This window comes from Aulonocara sp. 'chitande type north' Nkhata Bay, linkage group LG3 (assembly GCF_057382095.1).
Source record: "Aulonocara sp. 'chitande type north' Nkhata Bay isolate Kocher_YH1m ecotype deep benthic linkage group LG3, A_spYH_male_GT1.1, whole genome shotgun sequence".
Lineage (NCBI taxonomy): Eukaryota > Metazoa > Chordata > Actinopteri > Cichliformes > Cichlidae > Aulonocara > Aulonocara sp. 'chitande type north' Nkhata Bay.
The window spans coordinates 38,434,898-38,452,996 of NC_141346.1; the positions used below are offsets into that span (position 1 = coordinate 38,434,898).

An 18,099-nucleotide genomic window follows, 5' to 3' on the forward strand; every position below is an offset into this window, starting at 1 on the left:
TTAAACTTTTTGAACACAAAACATACAAAGTAATTCAGGATCACAGCCAAACTGTCATTAAAAACGGAATTAAAAGTATTGAGCGGTTTCATATTGCAGCCAGTTAAGACAGGGACATTTGTATTTGTATTTGTATCTTTATTTATTTCAGACATAATAAAACAAACAAAAAAAACCAATATATACTCGTCTACATGTATTTTCATTTACGAATACGAATATATGTGTAGATATACACACACACACACACGTATTTGTACAGACAAACAAGAAAGAAATATAATAAAATAAAACACATTCGTCTAACATGAGATAACAGTTGTTTGGTCTGTTACAAGATATGTGGATGTATTATTGACTGTGTGGGATAGACTTCATTGTCATGAGTAACACAGTAATATCAAAGATATGTGAGGCAGATTTTGTTTTTGGTGGGACATCTCATCTGAGCTCTCTCACTTTTTGATGTAGTTGAGCTTCATCAGCACCGGTGAACTCATACACCTGAAAGAGGAGGACATTGAGTTAAAAATGGCATGTAAAAAATGACATAATTTTCCATTTATCCTCAATGAATTGTAAAATAGGACACAATCGGCTTATCACTAACAACCCAAACCTTGACTTAAATGTGATTTAACTCAGTTTCTTTAATCCTGAGACCATATATCCTTTATATATTTATAAATGCACCATGGGGAGCCTAGGGTGAAACAGCATTTCAGTACACTGTGTACTGTGTATACTACTGTATTGACAATAAAGCTCTTGAATCTTGAGTCTTGAATCTGAATGGAGGTATGGCTTCAAGCTTGCCTCCATTGGTTGGAAAGGATATTTGCTTTGCCGTTTAAGCCATTAGAAAATATTAAATGATTCATGTATGATCTGCCTTTAGAGGTTTTCTGTGCAAGATTAAGAGGGAATCCTTAGGGCAACATTGATCTTATATGTGCCAGTTGAAAATAATACTGAGATTATAATAGTCATTGCACAAGGCTCATTGTTTCCAGGCTCAAATTTACTACATGCTAAACATCTCCATCCAGCTACATAGGGCACTTTACCTTACCTTCTGGTTATTCTTGTAAAAGTGAAATGCAGGCATGCGGGTGACATTATAGAATGACTTCACATCCTGAAAGACAACGCAACGATATCAGATGAGCTGACCGGGTCATCAACACTGATCGCCACTGACTACGGCCGCTTCAGACCACCTTGGGCAGCTGTAGATGTGGCGAGAGGCCAAAACATGTGCAAATAAATACATTAAAAATATTGTGAAAAACACAGGCTTCTGCAGCTTTTATGCATATTAATTATAGGTTACCCAAGAGCCTGTCTACATCAGACAGTCTCTCCTTCAGACTTCAGTGTTGCCAGTTGTGCAGAGTGAAAGCTTGTTGCATTACAGTCTGTGTTGTTTAATCCGCACCAAAGCAGTTGCTGACAGATGGTCACATGAGTCAGCTAGGAGTTCTTCCAAGAGAAAAATAAATGTTTAACTAAGCTAGAAACCTATGACTTTTATTTTCATGCAATGACATGAAAACAGAAATAAAATAAATCCACACAAGGGAAGCTAAAGTGGGTTCAGCAGCAGATGAAGTAATCCTACTGCTTCTCCTGGCTTCCAAGTCAAACACGGGCTTACCCTGCCATCAGTCGCGTCCACCTTCAGGAAAATCACGTTTGCGTTGACAGGCTCCTGTGACATCTCCTGCAGGAGGGAAGATCACTGAGTCGACACGAGAGCACGCACACTACATCTTCTGCGACATCACAAGAGTTTTCATCCTTGTGAATAGGTTCTCTTATTTAATTGTCACATTGCTGCAGTTGCATGGGGATCACAATGAAGCTCTGCATAATGTCAAATGGGGGGCTAGAGCATCAGTACTATAGGTTACTCTGACTAAAGTTATTGTAATGTGTGAGGGACAGAATGAAACTTGAGATTCTCATGAATTTTGGACATGCAAAAGCTCATGAGGCAATAAGCTAAAATAAATAAATAAATAAATAAATAAATAACGTGATTTTAAATTTAACATCACATACACAAAAAATTGGGGCCATCATTTGGCAGGGGCCACACCACTCGGCTGTGAAGTCCACCACCACCAGCTTGTCTCCAGCTTCATTCAGAATTTTCTGGAACTCATCCTACAGAGAGAAATAGAAAAGACATGATTTTTTGGATGGGTAAATGGTAGAGACTGAAACATGCTCAAATGAACTGCAACAGAGCTAACAGCAGCAGCCTCTTCTGACTGAGGGCTTGTTCATACTTGTTGCTGGTGCTACTGTTGACGGTGCAGCTGCAGCCACGACAGTTCACATGTTGGTTCATTTGACACGTTTTGCTGCATCTATTTCTAATTTCTTTCTCTCTCTCAGCTTTTCAGCTCCATCCTATAAGTTTTGTTTGTCCACTTGTATCAACCACTTCTTCCACGCTAAATTCTGTTCTGCAAGCTGCGTGAGCGCGCAGGGAAGGCTGGGAAAGTCCCGATTGCATTAGGAGTTTTGATTGTGCAATCCAGTGTTAGTGATGAAAATTAATGGATGGGCAGTTGCCGGTGCTTTGTAGGGCGGGATGCCAGTTTACTAGTCCAGCCCTGCTAACCGAGGGATTCCCTGCTCAGGATGGCCTTTGATGGCTGCATGTAAGAGTCACTGATCTGGTGATGCTGTGATCCGCTGACCTTTGTAAAGTTTATTTCTGTACAAATGCAATACAATCAGTTACAACAGGGTTCGGGAAGACTGCCTGCCTTTCCTGGAAATTTACCTAAACAACGTGTACACTTATGGCCGCGTGTGGAGCACAGGTGTTGTGTGAAGAACTGATTGTCTCCCAAAAGGTGATTTCTAATGTTTCGATGGGGCGAGGGTTTATGTGTAACGTATTGACTTATATTGATGAATAGACTTTAGTGAACAGGTTATTAAAGTGCTATATGTAAAATCAGTTTTTCGTGTATATTTCCTTTTGGCCAATTAAAACCTTCTTTATATAACTATTGTTATATTTGCTGCGATTTCTGCTGCCCTCTTGTCCAGATCTTTCTTTAAAAAGACATTTTAATATCAGTGAGAACTTTTAACTAGATAAATAAAGGGTGCCACTTCACCAGAGACGATTGCGGCTTCTAACGCGTGACTGGAAGGTTGTTTGTAGCTCAAGATGAATTTATATTATTCATGGATATCTTTGACATATATTTCATATTTTGCAGGCCAACAAGTCATTTACAGCAGTTTAAATGCGGATAATCCCTTTTTGGTAGACGATCACGTTTTGGCACACCTGCGCGCGGCTGCTCCGACACAAAACAGTGGAGCGTAAAAACATCCATTCACTTATTAGGAATGCGCCTCTCACCATATAAGGGAGAGAGGCACAGAAAACAACAAAAAAGACAAACTTACCAGATCTTTCACTTCGTGAACCATGATACCAGCTGATGAACGTGCCTCGGACAGAACAAAGTGCCAGCAGACGCCCCACGCGTTTAAACACTAAAGTTACCCGTCAGTAGTCCCGGTTAAAGCGGAAGTCTCTGTATTTATTTTACACAATAAGAGTTTTTAATGAGCTAAAGCGCAAATGTATTGGTACTTAGAGTATATAGAGTGTCGCGGTTCGAATTTTGAGGAAGAGACATACGACTGAAAGTCCATAGTGGGTCAACACAAATTATTTTATTAAAACACATATATGTGGTGAAGATAGGCACTGCAAAACATCAGGCTCCATCTCCCCCCTTACAATAGGTGGTTGTGATATTTATACTTATGATGACCAGTAGCTCGCGTCACTAAAACAGAACAGTTCCTCTTTCAGTTCCTCCAGATACATCTATTTATTCTACTTGTTAGACTTAAACAACACTTGCAATCAGTTTACCCAGACAGGCTATGTCTGTGTCGTTAATTTAAGTACATGACCTCCCTCTACCTCATCTGTTACCGGGCAAACTCCACAGCACAGGGCACACGGCCTTTATTTCCTTTCTTAAACAATCATAGAAAACATTTGTTAAATTGTATATATATAGATAAGCAATCCTTCCAGCTTGAACTTTGCTCCATTGATGCCCGTAGCTTCAAACCATTAATTAACTTAACCAAGCTTCAACCCTTTAATTATGCAATATGTGTATAACATGATTACAGTTGCACCTGCAATGAAAGATTATTATGTGCTTATGCTAACCCCTGAAATACAGACTTCAATATAACCTCACCAGTTTCAATAAATGTGTCAATGAAATGATAACAATGATAAATCATAAATGATGCAACAGTAATAATAAGGATTATGCATAGTAACATAGATTATGAATATAAAATAATATTTCATCCCGACACTCCTCCTCTTTGGCCTCGAAGAGGCCAACATTCCTCTTAATGTCTCACTCCTCGGGCCACTCAGCCACCTCCTCTTTGAGTGAAATGATGCTCTGCGATCCTTCTCTTCTTTCTTCAACTTCCCAGGTAGACTACTGGTTAGTCGTTGCATGGGTCAGAGGGTTATTCTGCCTCTGTTTTGCCTCCCGTGTTATTTAGAGATGAGCTCGTCTCCACCAAGCTCTCATCTGCTACTGCACATTGAGACCAATGGAACTAAGTCTCGCCTGTCCCCTTCAACTGGACCGCTGTTGTGGTACGAGCCGTCACTTCTGGAGCTTGGCACACTCCCTTCATCCCTCAGATTCTCATGTTCCAACGCTGCTGAAGATTTAAGGCAGAGCACGTCGTACACCTTAGTTGTCTTCCTCAATGTCCATGATGAATCTCTCATTTTATTTAAAACGTTGCTGTAAGAAGACTCCTCTCAGTCTTCTGGAAGCTCAGTAGCACAGCCGCCTGTACCATTTCTGCTGTTCCTCAAGATGATCACTGATCCTCCTCAAGCCTCTATCCTGGCCTCCGCTTCCATCCTGTAGGCGCCCTTCCTCACTCACGTCTCGTCATGGCACCTCACGACACCTACAAATTAAAATGACCCTCCTCTTGCACCTAGCTTCTGCCATGTGTCAACTCCCCACTGAGACCTGAACAAGAACGTTACACCTTCTCCCTAAAACAATCTTCCGCCAACCTGTAACCCTGTGTAAAAACGTTAGTCAGCAGTTACATGTTAAGCTCATTTGCTCCACCTGCAACCTGTATCCTGGAAAACAAATCTGTTAAATCAAACATCTTATTCACAACCAACTATAGATCATGAGAGTGAGAAAGTATTCATCACAACAGACAAGTATCATGTTCAGGATTTCTCCAATCATTAAATCACTCTTACTGCCGAAATTTATTTTATCAAAATAAAATCAAAAATCAAAAATAAAGCTTTAAAACAAAATTAAATAAAAAATAAGCCCGGGTCTTAGGACTTGTCACCGAATATTATTTCTCTTATAAGTGAAAAAAATAAAAAAATAAAAATAAAAATACCAACTCTAAAAAGTGGTCCGTGTACTTTTCGGTATTTGAAGTTTTGTTTCAGAAACCAAAACGAAAAAACGATATTTAAAAGAATTTTCATTTTTTTAATTTTTGATAAAGAATAAAATGGGCGAAAATAACTTGTTTTTTCATTCGGTGGTAACAAATAGCCGTCATACACTTAAAATTAGACGTGCTTTTTTGGATTTCTTCGTGATTCAAATAATGAAAGTATACTAGCGCAAAAACAAAAAAATAGACGCATTTTCAATGTCTGAAACGGGAAGTACTTCTTCTGCGCGTTTTTTTATGGCGCGCGCACACCGTCCCCCACACAAGAGATCGACGGCCTTAAAGTTACACTGGAATAAACAGAGGATGGACCATTACGTTGTTTTTAGGAAAACTAAGAGAGTGACACTCCGGGACGAAGACATGACTGCAGAAAAACTGGGTCGCATCTTTCAGGTAGATATGTAAACTTCGCAAACTTTGCTTTCAGCAGTTTTTTTATGAACGTTATTGTTCTTCCTTACTGCGGAACGGCTAACGTTAACATTTGGTGATTTCATGTAGGCCTACTTTTACTAATACTATGTCTAGCCGTCTTCATTGTGCTAATATGTGAATTGTGCACATGTGCTAATGTGTAAATAGTTATTCATTGACTTTTACCGGCTACTAGCTAATAAGTAAGCCTTTAGAGCCTATTAACCGTGTGCACAGGAGTAACACGTTAGCAGAGCAACGTGATTTACGGAAACTTTTCTTAAACAGGTATCCGCGCATACTCTGTACATCACGGATGATTCAAACGTGGCTATGTTCCCCGGTGCGGTCTCTGGTGTTTTCAGCGCATTAGACCTTACACCCAGAGGTCACTATGAAGTCCACGGAGAAGACATGGAGTCAATTCCAACAGCAGGTTCCAGCGGGCAGCGTTTTGCATTTATGCGAGCACCAGCTGTGGCAGCGTCTGCACCTTCACGTTCACAGCAGGCTACTTCAAGTTCCCCTATGTCCTCCAAAACATTTCAGAGGTAGGATGAGTCTGTGTTCTTGAATATTAAATTACAGAACAGGCAAAATAAAAAGAAACATAAGGTGCATGGATAGTTGAATTGTTAAGAATAGCAAAGTTGTTTTAGTACAATTTGCCTATAGCAATCACTGAATGGATTTGTGGCCTGCTGTCTTTTACAAGATATGTAAAATTATTATGTTTTGTTTTACAGATCAGTGTACTTTGCAGATGTAGTTGGTGGGAGGTTGATTCCCAATAGAATGATTCCTGGAGTCTGAGGCTACGCTTCAAGGGATAGTAGGAAAAGTGCAAGATGCCATTGGTAATTACAACCCAATAATTTTGACAGATGCACAGGGCAATGCAATTCTGGAGTCGGAGGGCACAACAGGTGAGCCATAATATTACAGCTAAAGCCCATATCTTATGGAGAGACATGTCTTACCAGACTCTTTGTAATATTTATTGGGTAATATGGTATTGGCTTCTAAACAGGTTTCTTTGGTTTTGTTTTTCATCTGTAGGGTCACAGTACTGGAGACAAAATGCACGAAAAATTCTTGCTGTGCCTGAACAAGACTTTAATTGCCTCCAGGGAACAAAGAGGAAGAAACTGAGGTATGTGAATAAATATGTATATACTATAGGATGAACATCAATATAGAAGAATTAATTTGATTTAAATCCTATAATAGCAGTAAGACATCACTACATAAATCATCATCTATCAGTAAGTGATGTGATGTTTCTTTAAGCCAGTAAGTAGCTTTGACATCTGATTATCCATTTTTATTTGTAGCAGCCGTAAAGATGATGACAGTGCCAGTTTGGGAGAAGTGAGTGACAAAATAGAAGAGTTGGTGTTGGCATCTCAAAGTCTGCCAGCTGTCACAGCAGCAATCAAAGAGCTCACTGATCTTGCAGTTGCCCAGAAAGTCACAACCCCCAAGCTGCAGACACTCAAGGAGGGATTTAGCTGCGTGGTTTGTATGAGTATGTTCAAATGTTGCTTAGTAAATACATTACATCTACACTAACATTTTAATTACAATTAAAACAATGTCAAACCACATTCAATCATTACTTTGGACAAACATTTTTTTACCAAACATAGGCTCTTTATTCAGCAGTGTCCATTTAAATACTTAGGCACAGACAATCAAGATGCAGGTCTACTGTAACATAACATTCAAAAGTTTACATGCACATTTAATTTGGGTTCTCCTTGCAATCTTGACTATGAAAGTATAGCTTTTCAAATTGATTACAATGTCAGTATGGGTGACGGTACACTGTTCACAGTAATGTAAAACTAAAAAGTTCACATTTAAAATGGGACTGTAGTTGCATATATTGAATCAAGTACCTGTAACTTTTTCATTTTTCTTGCTTGCTAATTGAGAAAATGTACTGATTTTGCCCCTCATCAATTATAGACAAAAATATAGACAGGGACTTTCTCAGAACAGCGTGAACAAGAGGAATTACAGAATAACCAAAAATATTCTGCATGCTGTCTGTAAATTTATGTCAAGACTGACTTTGAACCTATAGTTTGAACTAAATTCAACATAAATGGATAACAGTCTCACTTATCTGATTTACTTTTGCAGACATCATTGAGGATCCAGTGTTCTCACTGTGCTGCAGAAGCATTATTGGCTGCAAGACATGTGTGGAACAGTGGCAAGAGACATCACAGCACTGTGCAAAATGCAGGGAGAGTAACAACGGAGTTCTACAAATTACTGGTCTAACAGCTGCATTTTCTGTATTGAAATCTTTTTTTGCAGAGGAGTAATGTAGTGTGTACACACAAATGTTTACAGTCAGTTGATTTTTTTTTTTGTCTGTTCTGTACAGTTTACAGATGCAGTGGTTCATACATTTCTCTGAGTTATGTTTATGAGACAGAGCAGAGCTTCTTTGTATGGCATAAAGTCACCATTTACGGCTCTAAAAAACAAATGTGAAATATCAGGATATTTTTCTGCAAAATGACTCTCTGTTCTAAGTTTGTCCTGTTCGGTTGTGAAGGGATCAACTCCAAAAGTCGAATATTCTTTGAGTGCAGATCCCAAGTGCTGCCTGTAAAGGTCTGCTGCTTCAAGTGCATTTGGCAAGAGCTCTGGAGAAATTCTTCTTTTACACCCATGTTCTGCAAAGTGATTTGGTATGCCTTTTCCTGTAAAAAATAGAGGAGGTGTTTAAATGTTCATTATCAGGGTTGTAAGCAATCTGACTTTTTTTTTTTTTTTTTTTTACCTGGGATTCTATGAGCATTCCATGATTCTACCACACTTGCAAGACCAATGTTACACAGCTGACAGGTTAGATTGGACACACAGTATCGCACAAGGTTATCCTCCATATCTATCTCCTCCTGGTCCATCAGCTGGAGTAGGGCAGTTTTTAGTGGGTAGTTGACACGGTTGTTGATTTCAGGCCAAATCCTTTCAACTGTGTGGTTCTAAAAGAGTTAAAAGAAACATGTCTTAAATGTACGTAGTAGTACACGTAATAGTATAAGAATTTCAGCTGATGTTAATGGTACTTAAATCTTACTCTTGTGGATGAGGTCTGTAAATAAGGCAGTCTCTCCTGATTGAAGCGATGATGTGACAGCATCTCTTGCATGAACAGTGTTAAATAAAATTCCTTTCCATGGTCTACTCGCACCTGGTCCCACATACCATAGGTGATCACTGCAGGTCTGGTACAGGAAAAATAAAGAACATTTATTAACTATTTTGCTTTAAGACCAGCAAAGGTGTTATTATTTTGAATGTATTCATTCATGTTTTTTTTGGGTAATATTTTAGTTGTAGTAGGACAACATATATTTCTTAAGTTTCTTTGCAATGTCACTGTCATGCTCAGACTTTAGATGTATGTCAGAACAATTGAAAGATATGTGGAAATCCAAGAACCTTGTTCCATTCATAAATGAACACTGATTAATTGCAATAAAGTAGTTAAATGATTCATGTGCAATTCCATTTTATTTATTTTTACATTAATAGAAAATGTTGATCAAAATGTTTGGTAAGTTCTTAATATATTATATTCAGGAACATAACCAGACCCATCTGTTGCATGTCTAATTTAAATTCAAATATTGTAAATTTGGGTGCAGCTCATGTCCAATATGACTAACATGTCCATCAAAACACTTAAGATGAAATAAATGGTTTGAGAGGTTGTATTACCTGAAAACATATTCATAGATGCTCAAGTTGTTTTTGATTGGCATTGTGGAATGACTCACAATCTTTTTACTGAATCCATCTACAGCTAAAACATGGGTGACTCCAAACATTACAAGTTTCTCGTTTTGGTCCAGGTGAACCTTGTGCCCCATGCATTCAGCATGGTACGGTGTGGGATTAAGATTCCGAGCTCCCTTACAAAAAAATCACAAAAATAAATGACAGCTGACTGGATAAAGGCAGATTTGATCATACGTTTGAGGAAGAGTCAAGTAACTGTTAAAGCAGGGCGTACATCTGTTAAACAGAATTAGGCCCTACCATTACATGATGTATATCACAAATATGACAAAGAACATTGGAATACAGTTCTAGTGGAAGATTAAATAACATAGGCTACCTGGCGTCTTGCTTCATGATAAGGTTGATGCACCTCTCTTAAAATTGACCCAATTCGTCCCTCTGCAGCATGTACCCCTTTTGTGGACAGATAGCCCTTCATCATTTTGCGGCCATATGTTGGGCCCACCTGTTTAAAATAAAAGATCATGCTACTACTAGAACAACAAATGTAAAGTAGCTTATTCTGAAAGCAAATGTGTAAAGCTAAAGTATTGTGCTAATTAACTGTACAAATACCAGTGAGAGACATCTTTAAAATAACTAACGTTACCCACCACCCGCAAGACGCTAAAACGCGCGGGCGCGCGCACACAGTCTAGACTAACCCCCTTACAACCCAGTTAAGACAACCATACACAGTCATAAGGTGAAGGAAGAAAGTACCTTACCTCATTTATAGCTTGTGTCACCTCAAGCTCCAACCGTGTGTCCGAGAGTCGACAGCTAGTGATTTGCTCAGCACAAAACTTTCTAACATTTCTCGCAGAAAATCCTCTCACTTCCCCGTGTTCATATGACAGACGCTCTGATATAATTTCCGATGACAGGCCTTGTTTTGCCATCTCCATGATCACGTCTGAGTATTTTTCCAACGTCATGATGTCCACACTACAGTGTTTGCCATAAGTTTGCGCATCACTTGTACAGGTTGTTGACCTACTAAAACTTCCGGTTCAGACAAAATAAATAAAGGGCCCTTTCTCGTTCTTTTTTCTTGGGTTTTTCGTTTCTGATGTGCGAAAGGACAAAATGAAAAAAACAATTGTTTTACGTTTTTCATTTTAGCTTTTTAAGTTGAGAATTAAATAAGTGTCTCATTTTCTTTTTTAAATTATACTTTCTGAAACGAAACTTCAAATACCGAAAAGTACACGGACCTTTGGTGCCATGGTAAAACCTTCCCCATACTTCAGAAACCCAAAACAAAACAAAACAAAAATCTGCTAGTTTCACTCATTTAAACTCTGGCTGCAGGATTCTGTTCACCCTGCTATCATGTTCCCCAAAATAATACTAATTCCGTCGTCTATGTATCAGTTCTCAACCCACTCACTAAACCAGACAGGATGATGGTAACAGTATTGCCTACTTAAAATTGTGTTTGATCCTAATGAGCCAATCCTAATGAATTGCATTACTTCATTACGTGTGTGTGTGTGTGTGTGTGTGTGTGTGTGTGTGTGTTAGTCGGGTTAATACATTTTCTGTTTTTATGTATCCTTTCATGTACCTTCCCCCTTTTTTCTGAAACAAAACTCCGTTCACTCCAAAGTTTGTTTCAGAAACATCTAAATGAAAAACTCTGTCATAGTCAGGCACAGCTAAACCCTAAATGCTTGCAGGTTACCATCGGCAACCACGCTGAGTATTGTTAACCCCTCCTACAAATGCCCTCTTTTAATGTGTAACACTTTATGTATAATTTTATGTTATCTCTGGTGCATATTAGCTGCATGTGTGGTGTCACTTTCCATTTTTCTAACAGTACACTTGCATACCTCAGTGCTTGTCTTCCTCTACCTTTTGTGGTGGTCTGGACACTGTGTCAATCCTCCACTTCCAGGCAGTCGTTTGTCTCCCCGGATTCCTTAACCTAATTTGATTGCCCACACTAAAACAGCAGCCTCAGCCCTCTTCTGCTCCTTTCTCTCCCACTTTTCAGTCCAATGGCAGTCAGTTTTCTTCAGCTTTGTCCCGTGTCTCTCTTTGTCCCACTGTCTCTTTCATTGCCATCTCACTCCAAACATGGCAAATGTCAAACTCAGACAGTCTTCTCAAAAGTCCTTCACACACAGTGAGGTTGCAGCTGGCTGGAAACGCATCTCCATCCATCCAATCTAGATGGTGGTTCTTCTCTTTCTGATGCCGTTTGCCCACAGCGCTGCTGGACCTCTCTGCTCAGAACTCTGATATTGTCTCTTGGACTCCTGTCCACTGTTGATGTTCATGCTCGTGCTTCTGAAACTGCACTCGGTGTCTTCAGGGAGAGATCAGCTTCCTTGGAGCTTGCTTGTTCAGGATGAGGACGGGAAGCTGCAAAACAATTCAGCCAAAAATTCTGGCTGGGTGTTTCTATTTTGTTTCTAATGATTTCAGCCTATAATTTTCTTCCGACTGCTGCCCGTGGAGAATTGATCCAGTTCCGTTCCCCACCTGTAAACGACAGACTGAGAGACTTTCATTAGTCACTGTGACTGCATATGTTTTCATCACTCCTAAAGCAACACATCTCTGCTTATTTCGTTATGAACTCTACTGACTTTAAACCCCAAAGGTGAAATTTTATTTGTTTTTTAACCGCAAACACAAAAACCTTCTTCATGTTGTTATTAATTATTTTCATCCACCACACAACAATGTTTTCTTTTTGTGTCCAGCAGGGGAAGAAGGTGACCTGTAGCGTCACTGCTTCCCCCAGTCGGAGACAATTTCTCACTCACACTTCCACACTTTTATTTTCTTTGCTTTCATCATTTTCTTTCTCTCGTTGGTATTTTCTTTTTCTTTTTCTTTATTACACGCATACATTAACCTGTTACGTTAACATTAACGCTTTTTAATGTTCTTCGGGCACAAAGTTTAAAATCACAACTTGACTGAATTAAGATTCAGCAACAGCATTTTATAGCAATGGCATAGATTTTGTGTGTAAAATAGCAAAAAGCATAAAAGGTACCTGCGCAAGGCCACCTAGCCTTTTAACATAGAGTCCTTGAATACTAGGCAGTTGTAGAGGATGAGTTACTCTACTTTAAAGGACTCCCACCCCTTATTGGAGGATTTCAGCTTCTTCCTTTGGGACAGAGGTTTGCAGCCCCTAAATGGAGGCGAAGCTTGAAGAAACACCTTTGTCCAAGCTGCTATTTTGTTGTCGTTGTTGTTGTTGTAGCAAATGACACGTTTTTTTCTGTATTTTTTAAAAACTGTATTTATTTATTTACTGTACTTATTTCTCTATTTATGACAGTGCTTTTATCTCCTTTTTGCTGTTTTATATAAATTTATCAGTATAGTGTTGTCTAGTTTTAGAAGCTGTGATTAGGACATCTATTTAAATTTGTTGATTAAAGATCATAATTAGAGATCATAAGCTGCCTTTGATTTAGACATGTCTGATATTTTTGTAAAAACACAAAATAGTGTATATATATGAATATTTTCAAAAAATGCTCTGTGAGTTCCATATGACATCATCATAACTGTTTTACTGAGCAGCTGAGTTAGAACTTGTCACTCAAACACTGAGCAGCACTCACAAACTTTCTGTTTCTAAACTATTTGTTCACTTTTTATCTCAGGCATGTCTGAAAATACATCAGGTAACTTTTTCCATGGCTTTCAAGATTTGATTCAGAGAAAACGCACAGGTGGAGATGTAAGTAACTAAACATACTCATTCTTGACTTGTCTGCTGATCAAATGTAAATGTTTCTGAGAGATGTGTTATATTTTGCTGCTTTGCACAGTGTAATTTTTGTGTAAGTCACTGTAGACAGAGCAACTGTCAGCGCTTCACCACAGAGTCCAGGATCCTGGACTTTCACAAAGCTCAGAGCAGTAAGACAAATGTGTTCTTTCAACAGGCAGACACATTGCATATCGCACAGAGACCCAGAGATTATGCTGTGCAACTCCCACCTTTACCTGAGCAATGCGCAGGCTCTCCAGAGATAGTCCAGGGAAGCTGGAACTGTTTGGATGACCCCTTTTGGAATCAGGAGGACCCTGAAAGAAGTCTGAGTAGCCTCAGCTCTGCAGACACACACACACACCAAGTGAACTGAGGGCCATTCCTTTCATTGTTAGTCCTGTTGAGATGACACCGCTCACTCCAGTTCCTCCACCTCCTCGAGCAGCTTGTCCATCGCAATTGCCTGTTTTCTCTGCTCAACATTCAGGAGCAGGTCGGTTCAAAGGTGATGCTTATCTTTAGTGGTTACACCTGCTGTTAATCAGTTAGTTTAGATTTTAAAATTTGACACTGTAGATTATCTATTTTAATGCTAAATTACACATATTCTTGCTGTCCATTCATTTTATATGCTTTTTTGAAGAAAAAAAAATCAGGAAGAAAAATGTTTATTGTTGTTTTTGTAAGATGTAAATTTGTAGTTATTTAGTTATTTTTTGTCTAAACAGACACGAAGGTCATTCGTGGAATAAGAGTCTTAACAGCAAAAGACAAATTTGGGCCTATTTTGGAAAAACTGCAGCATTTCCAGGATGGGATTGTAACCTCACCTGGATACACAGTACCAACCAAAACATTTACTGCAGTAAAGCCTTTGACTCCAAAACCTCCAACAGTTCCCATACCGCAAAAACGAGGACCTCGGCCTGGGACGCTGCTGCGCCATGCAAAAGTCGTCCCTATAGACGGTAAGTGGTTTTCCTCAGTAACTGTAGAAGATGCTGAATAATCAAACTTTAAATTAAGAGATTTTTTAAAAAGATTTTAATGAACAATTAATCACTGCATCATGTACAATGCTTCAAATTAGAAGAAATTACAGTTTCTTTTTACTAACCTCGTTGATTATCAGACAAGAAAGCAGACAGTCAGTGCAGTCAGAATAATCCAAGAGAGAGCAGGGTCAAACTCCCGCCTCTAGCTACACCTGTAGAGAGCCTGTCCCACAGCTTTAGTCTGCTGTCTTCAGACGACTGGTAAGAAACGTAGTAAGGAGACATTAAATACTGCACAGAAACAGTGCTGCATAATGTCGCTGTGTTATTTGTGGTGTTCCTGAAGTCGTGTTCAATGTTGTGTTGTGTAAATACAGGATTAAGAAAAGACAGGGGTTGCAAACTATTCAGTCTCTGGCAAAGCACCACTCGGACATCCTGAAGACTAAACTGCATGAAGTGTGTCTGGTCCTCATTGAGGAGGTATTGCACACTTTATGTTTCTTATATGTGTTTCATGCAGCTAGTTTCCCTTCAAGTGCATACTACAGCCTCAACTGATGATTTTCACTCACATTTTAGGTGAAAAACCAACGCTCAGCAATAGCCTGTGAGGCCATACATACCATCGATGAGCTCTACATTCAGCTCCAGAAAACAATGGACCCAGAAGTTGAAACAACAGGCCGAGCTCTATTGCTGAAGCTTGCACAGACCAACAACAACTTGCTTCATCAGGAGGTCAATCTGGCGCTTGATGCCATGGTGGAAAATTGCAGCCATGGACGGATTCTGAGCGCTCTGTTTAACACAGGACTGACGTAAGAGGAGAGAAGAAGCTGTAGTGATTTTATTAGAAGACATGAAAGAGAGATCATGTTCACTGAGTTGTGTGTCTAATATTGTCCTTGCTCAGCCATCGCTGTGTTGCAGTGAGGAATAGCACGGCTCAACACCTGCACCAGCTGGCTGACAAACTTGGAGCAGCCGTCATCCTGAAAACAGGAAGCTTCACTGAAAGGTTTCTAATTGCTGCCTCTAGAATGGCAGGGGATGCTGCACCTGAAGCCAGGTGGGTACTTTTAAATGGGTTTGAAGTGCATCAATGTTTTATTTTCTGTGAGTTTACACAATTAATGAAGATTAATGACAACTGTAATCTTCCACAGGTACCATGGGCGAACAATCATCGAGAAACTGACCCTTCACAAGGACTTTATGAATTTGTGGATGAAGATTGTCCCTGAAAAAGACAGGCGTCCTGTGGAGAAGAGCCTGAAAAAGACAGGCGTCCTGTGGAGAAGAGCCTGAAAAAGACAGGCGTCCTGTGGAGAAGAGCCTGAAAAAGGCTAATAATTACAGGCAGCAGGTCAGCATCCAGACTAGGCTCTCCTCTCCAGCAGGGCCTGGGATCCCCAGATGTGACAATGCAAGTCCTGACGAGTAGGAGAAGAGCGGCTGCTACAGTAGCAGCAGCACTCTGAGGCTAAGCTGGGAAAGTCGTTGGAGGTTCAACCATCATGACCACAGACAGTCCCAGTCGCTCTGCAGGAGTAAACTTCTCCATCTTCAGGACTACAAACTATTTCTCTGAAGGACAATATTATTTAGATTTACATTAATTATTATTACATCATTCTTATTATTACATTATTTGTATTATTTCATTATTATTATCACATTTTTAAGATCCTGAATGGACAATGAATGAATAAATCCCTTTTTTTTCATCTGAATTAAAATGGCACTTTGGTTGCACATATACAGTTTCTGTTTTTCTGTCAACAAATATTAATACATTCTTAGTTCTCTTGTTTTCATTTTTAACCCATGATTTTGCATTTTTATCAGGATTCAAAGTCATTTTTATAACATAAAGAAATATTAAATAAATACTAGAAAGCGAAAATTTCAGAAGAAATTTTAAGTGTGCCTATGCCGCTGCTAATCAGTGTAGTTTGCCCTTAGTTTGTTTTTTGTTTTTTGTTTTTTTGTCCCGTTTGGATCTATAGCCATCAGAATTGTTGTCTTGAGGCCAAGAAAGATGCCAAGCGGATTTATTTTACCAAGTGGATCATCATGGCCTTGCCATATTGGTCCATTTGATTGACCTTTATTATAATTATGAATTTATTTTATTTTCAGTTGCAAACGGGACAGACATAACTGTGGGATAGGACAGGGGGAAAGAATGAAAGAAAGAGGGGGAGAGAAAGAAAGAAAACCAAAGGGGAGAAGAGACGGTGAGAAGGGGGGGAAGAGAAAAAAAAAACAAACAAACAAAAAAAACCAAAAAAAACCAAAAACTCCTGGGTCACCTGTATGGAGAGAAAAAAAACAGAGGAGACAGCAAACAACAAAGAGCAACATAATAATAGAAAAAAAAGCACCATCACAATAAACTAGCTAGCCATAGATATCAATAGTTACTAAATAATAAACGATATTGTGCAGCACGCAAGATAGACAGCGCACAGTGTGCTTTGAGGCAGCAGCCAAGAAAGCTGTAGTCCGCGTCTGTGAATACCCATGTGTACACCTGTGTGCATACCTGTGTGGATCAGCATGCTTGCATTCCAAAAGTTTCTCCATGTAATGATCTGCTAGGGAGTGTGGGGAGCCACAGCCCTGTGCCCTTAGTTTGTAAGGGTGCCATTTGTGAGTAGCTAATATCCGCCGAAGGGATGTTCGACTAATGCCACTCTCCAGTGACATGCAGTAAGTGCTATGCTGTGGGCTCTTGCTGAATGAAGCTAGGACAGCCACTGATGTTTCCTCATTAGTGACAGTTTTCTTGTGTCCACATTTTGGCAAATCCAACACTGAACCAGTTTCACAAAACTTAGCAAACAGTTTGTTAACTGTAGCATGGGAGATGGGTGGTCTCGTAGGATGTCTTGCATTGAAATCTGCTGCAATGACCCGGTTACTGCGTTCACCAGATATCAACACAATTTCGAACCGCTCCTCACGTGTTGACCTCTTCGACATGTCAATGGCTGTGAACAATGAGAAACTTATAAATACCTCATGAAAGAATAAAGTTCATGTCTTCTGTATGAAAAAGTCTTTTCCATCTTGAGTTTCACCAACTCTGTTACTCTTTTTTATGTCCATGTGGTGGGCTTTGGCATTTCAATAGCTTTAAGAGTCCCTTTGTCTGCTACTTCTGAAACTGAGGTAAGGTTAAGAAACTCATTCCCAAACAAGAAATCCATAAACTGAAGTCTGAAACTGCCCTGAAGACAACACTGTCTCTTGACTTCAACAATGAGATCCTCACTTGATTCAGGCGCTCCATTAGAGAGTGAGCCTTCGACAGGTTCCGTCAGCCAAAACAGTCTTTAGGACCATGGAACTCTGTAGGCAAAAAAGAATTACATATCAGACATTCAGAAAGAATCCTTTCAGTTTAGTTTTCATAAAGCTATCCATACCCAATACTCAAAGTTATAAAGATCAGACATAAAAAAGAAGAATTTATTTAATGAAATACATGTTACTGAAGCTATTACACTTATATGAACACCTTTTAATTCTATATGCCTTTTTAAAGTCACAATGTGGACTGATCCAATCTCATAGCCAACCAATGGATAA

The 18,099-nt window shown here is 39.3% G+C and overlaps 4 protein-coding genes across 5 annotated transcripts; 2 read left to right on the forward strand and 2 right to left on the reverse strand.

The window, feature by feature from the left end:
* LOC147335575 (thioredoxin-like) lies at window positions 1–3,742 on the reverse strand. Of its 2 annotated transcripts, none has more exons than XM_086287517.1 (5): window positions 3,439–3,726; window positions 2,065–2,169; window positions 1,658–1,723; window positions 1,073–1,138; window positions 1–504 (listed from the first exon to the last, which is right to left on the reverse strand). In XM_086287517.1, exons 1-5 carry the CDS (start codon window positions 3,460–3,462, stop codon window positions 442–444), a joined length of 324 nt encoding a protein of 107 aa, XP_086143643.1. In that variant the 5' UTR covers window positions 3,463–3,726; the 3' UTR covers window positions 1–441. The 2 variants fall into 2 exon arrangements, 1 of the variants encoding a protein (XP_086143643.1); XR_015128603.1 differs by having other exon boundaries at window positions 431–504; window positions 1,334–1,723; window positions 3,439–3,742.
* A 1,578-nt stretch (window positions 3,743–5,320) lies between these two features.
* Window positions 5,321–9,197, forward strand: LOC147335576 (uncharacterized). Its single transcript, XM_086286078.1, has 6 exons — window positions 5,321–5,925; window positions 6,235–6,497; window positions 6,745–6,872; window positions 7,006–7,099; window positions 7,281–7,474; window positions 8,095–9,197. The coding sequence occupies exons 1-6, from the start codon at window positions 5,728–5,730 to the stop codon at window positions 8,280–8,282; spliced, it is 1,065 nt and encodes a 354-aa protein (XP_086142204.1). The 5' UTR covers window positions 5,321–5,727; the 3' UTR covers window positions 8,283–9,197.
* LOC147335577 (uncharacterized) lies at window positions 5,487–11,147 on the reverse strand. Its single transcript, XM_086279857.1, has 6 exons — window positions 10,482–11,147; window positions 10,091–10,219; window positions 9,691–9,884; window positions 9,047–9,194; window positions 8,747–8,951; window positions 5,487–8,666 (listed from the first exon to the last, which is right to left on the reverse strand). The coding sequence occupies exons 1-6, from the start codon at window positions 10,689–10,691 to the stop codon at window positions 8,362–8,364; spliced, it is 1,191 nt and encodes a 396-aa protein (XP_086135983.1). The 5' UTR covers window positions 10,692–11,147; the 3' UTR covers window positions 5,487–8,361.
* A 3,997-nt stretch (window positions 11,148–15,144) lies between these two features.
* Window positions 15,145–15,950, forward strand: LOC147335578 (TOG array regulator of axonemal microtubules protein 2-like). The gene is made up of 3 exons (XM_086279903.1): window positions 15,145–15,320; window positions 15,416–15,571; window positions 15,669–15,950. Exons 1-3 carry the CDS (start codon window positions 15,160–15,162, stop codon window positions 15,808–15,810), a joined length of 459 nt encoding a protein of 152 aa, XP_086136029.1. The 5' UTR covers window positions 15,145–15,159; the 3' UTR covers window positions 15,811–15,950.
* The last annotated feature ends 2,149 nt before the right edge of the window (window positions 15,951–18,099 follow it).

Coding starts and splice junctions, on each gene's coding strand:
- LOC147335576 (XM_086286078.1), top strand. CDS start 5,728: ATGTCTGAAACGGGAAGTACTTCTTCTGCGCGTTTTTTTATGGCGCGC. Junction 5,926..6,234: donor AACTGGGTCGCATCTTTCAG/GTAGATATGTAA, acceptor TTTCTTAAACAG/GTATCCGCGCATACTCTGTA. Junction 6,498..6,744: donor TCCTCCAAAACATTTCAGAG/GTAGGATGAGTC, acceptor CCCAATAGAATG/ATTCCTGGAGTCTGAGGCTA.
- LOC147335577 (XM_086279857.1), bottom strand. CDS start 10,691: ATGACGTTGGAAAAATACTCAGACGTGATCATGGAGATGGCAAAACAA. Junction 10,220..10,481: donor TGACACAAGCTATAAATGAG/GTAAGGTACTTT, acceptor TATTTTAAACAG/GTGGGCCCAACATATGGCCG. Junction 9,885..10,090: donor ATCATGAAGCAAGACGCCAG/GTAGCCTATGTT, acceptor TTTTTTTGTAAG/GGAGCTCGGAATCTTAATCC.
- LOC147335575 (XM_086287517.1), bottom strand. CDS start 3,462: ATGGTTCACGAAGTGAAAGATCTG. Junction 2,170..3,438: donor TTCACGAAGTGAAAGATCTG/GTAAGTTTGTCT, acceptor TTCTCTCTGTAG/GATGAGTTCCAGAAAATTCT. Junction 1,724..2,064: donor TGATGGCCCCAATTTTTTGT/GTATGTGATGTT, acceptor TCCCTCCTGCAG/GAGATGTCACAGGAGCCTGT.
- LOC147335578 (XM_086279903.1), top strand. CDS start 15,160: ATGGACCCAGAAGTTGAAACAACAGGCCGAGCTCTATTGCTGAAGCTT. Junction 15,321..15,415: donor CTGTTTAACACAGGACTGAC/GTAAGAGGAGAG, acceptor GTCCTTGCTCAG/CCATCGCTGTGTTGCAGTGA. Junction 15,572..15,668: donor GATGCTGCACCTGAAGCCAG/GTGGGTACTTTT, acceptor AATCTTCCACAG/GTACCATGGGCGAACAATCA.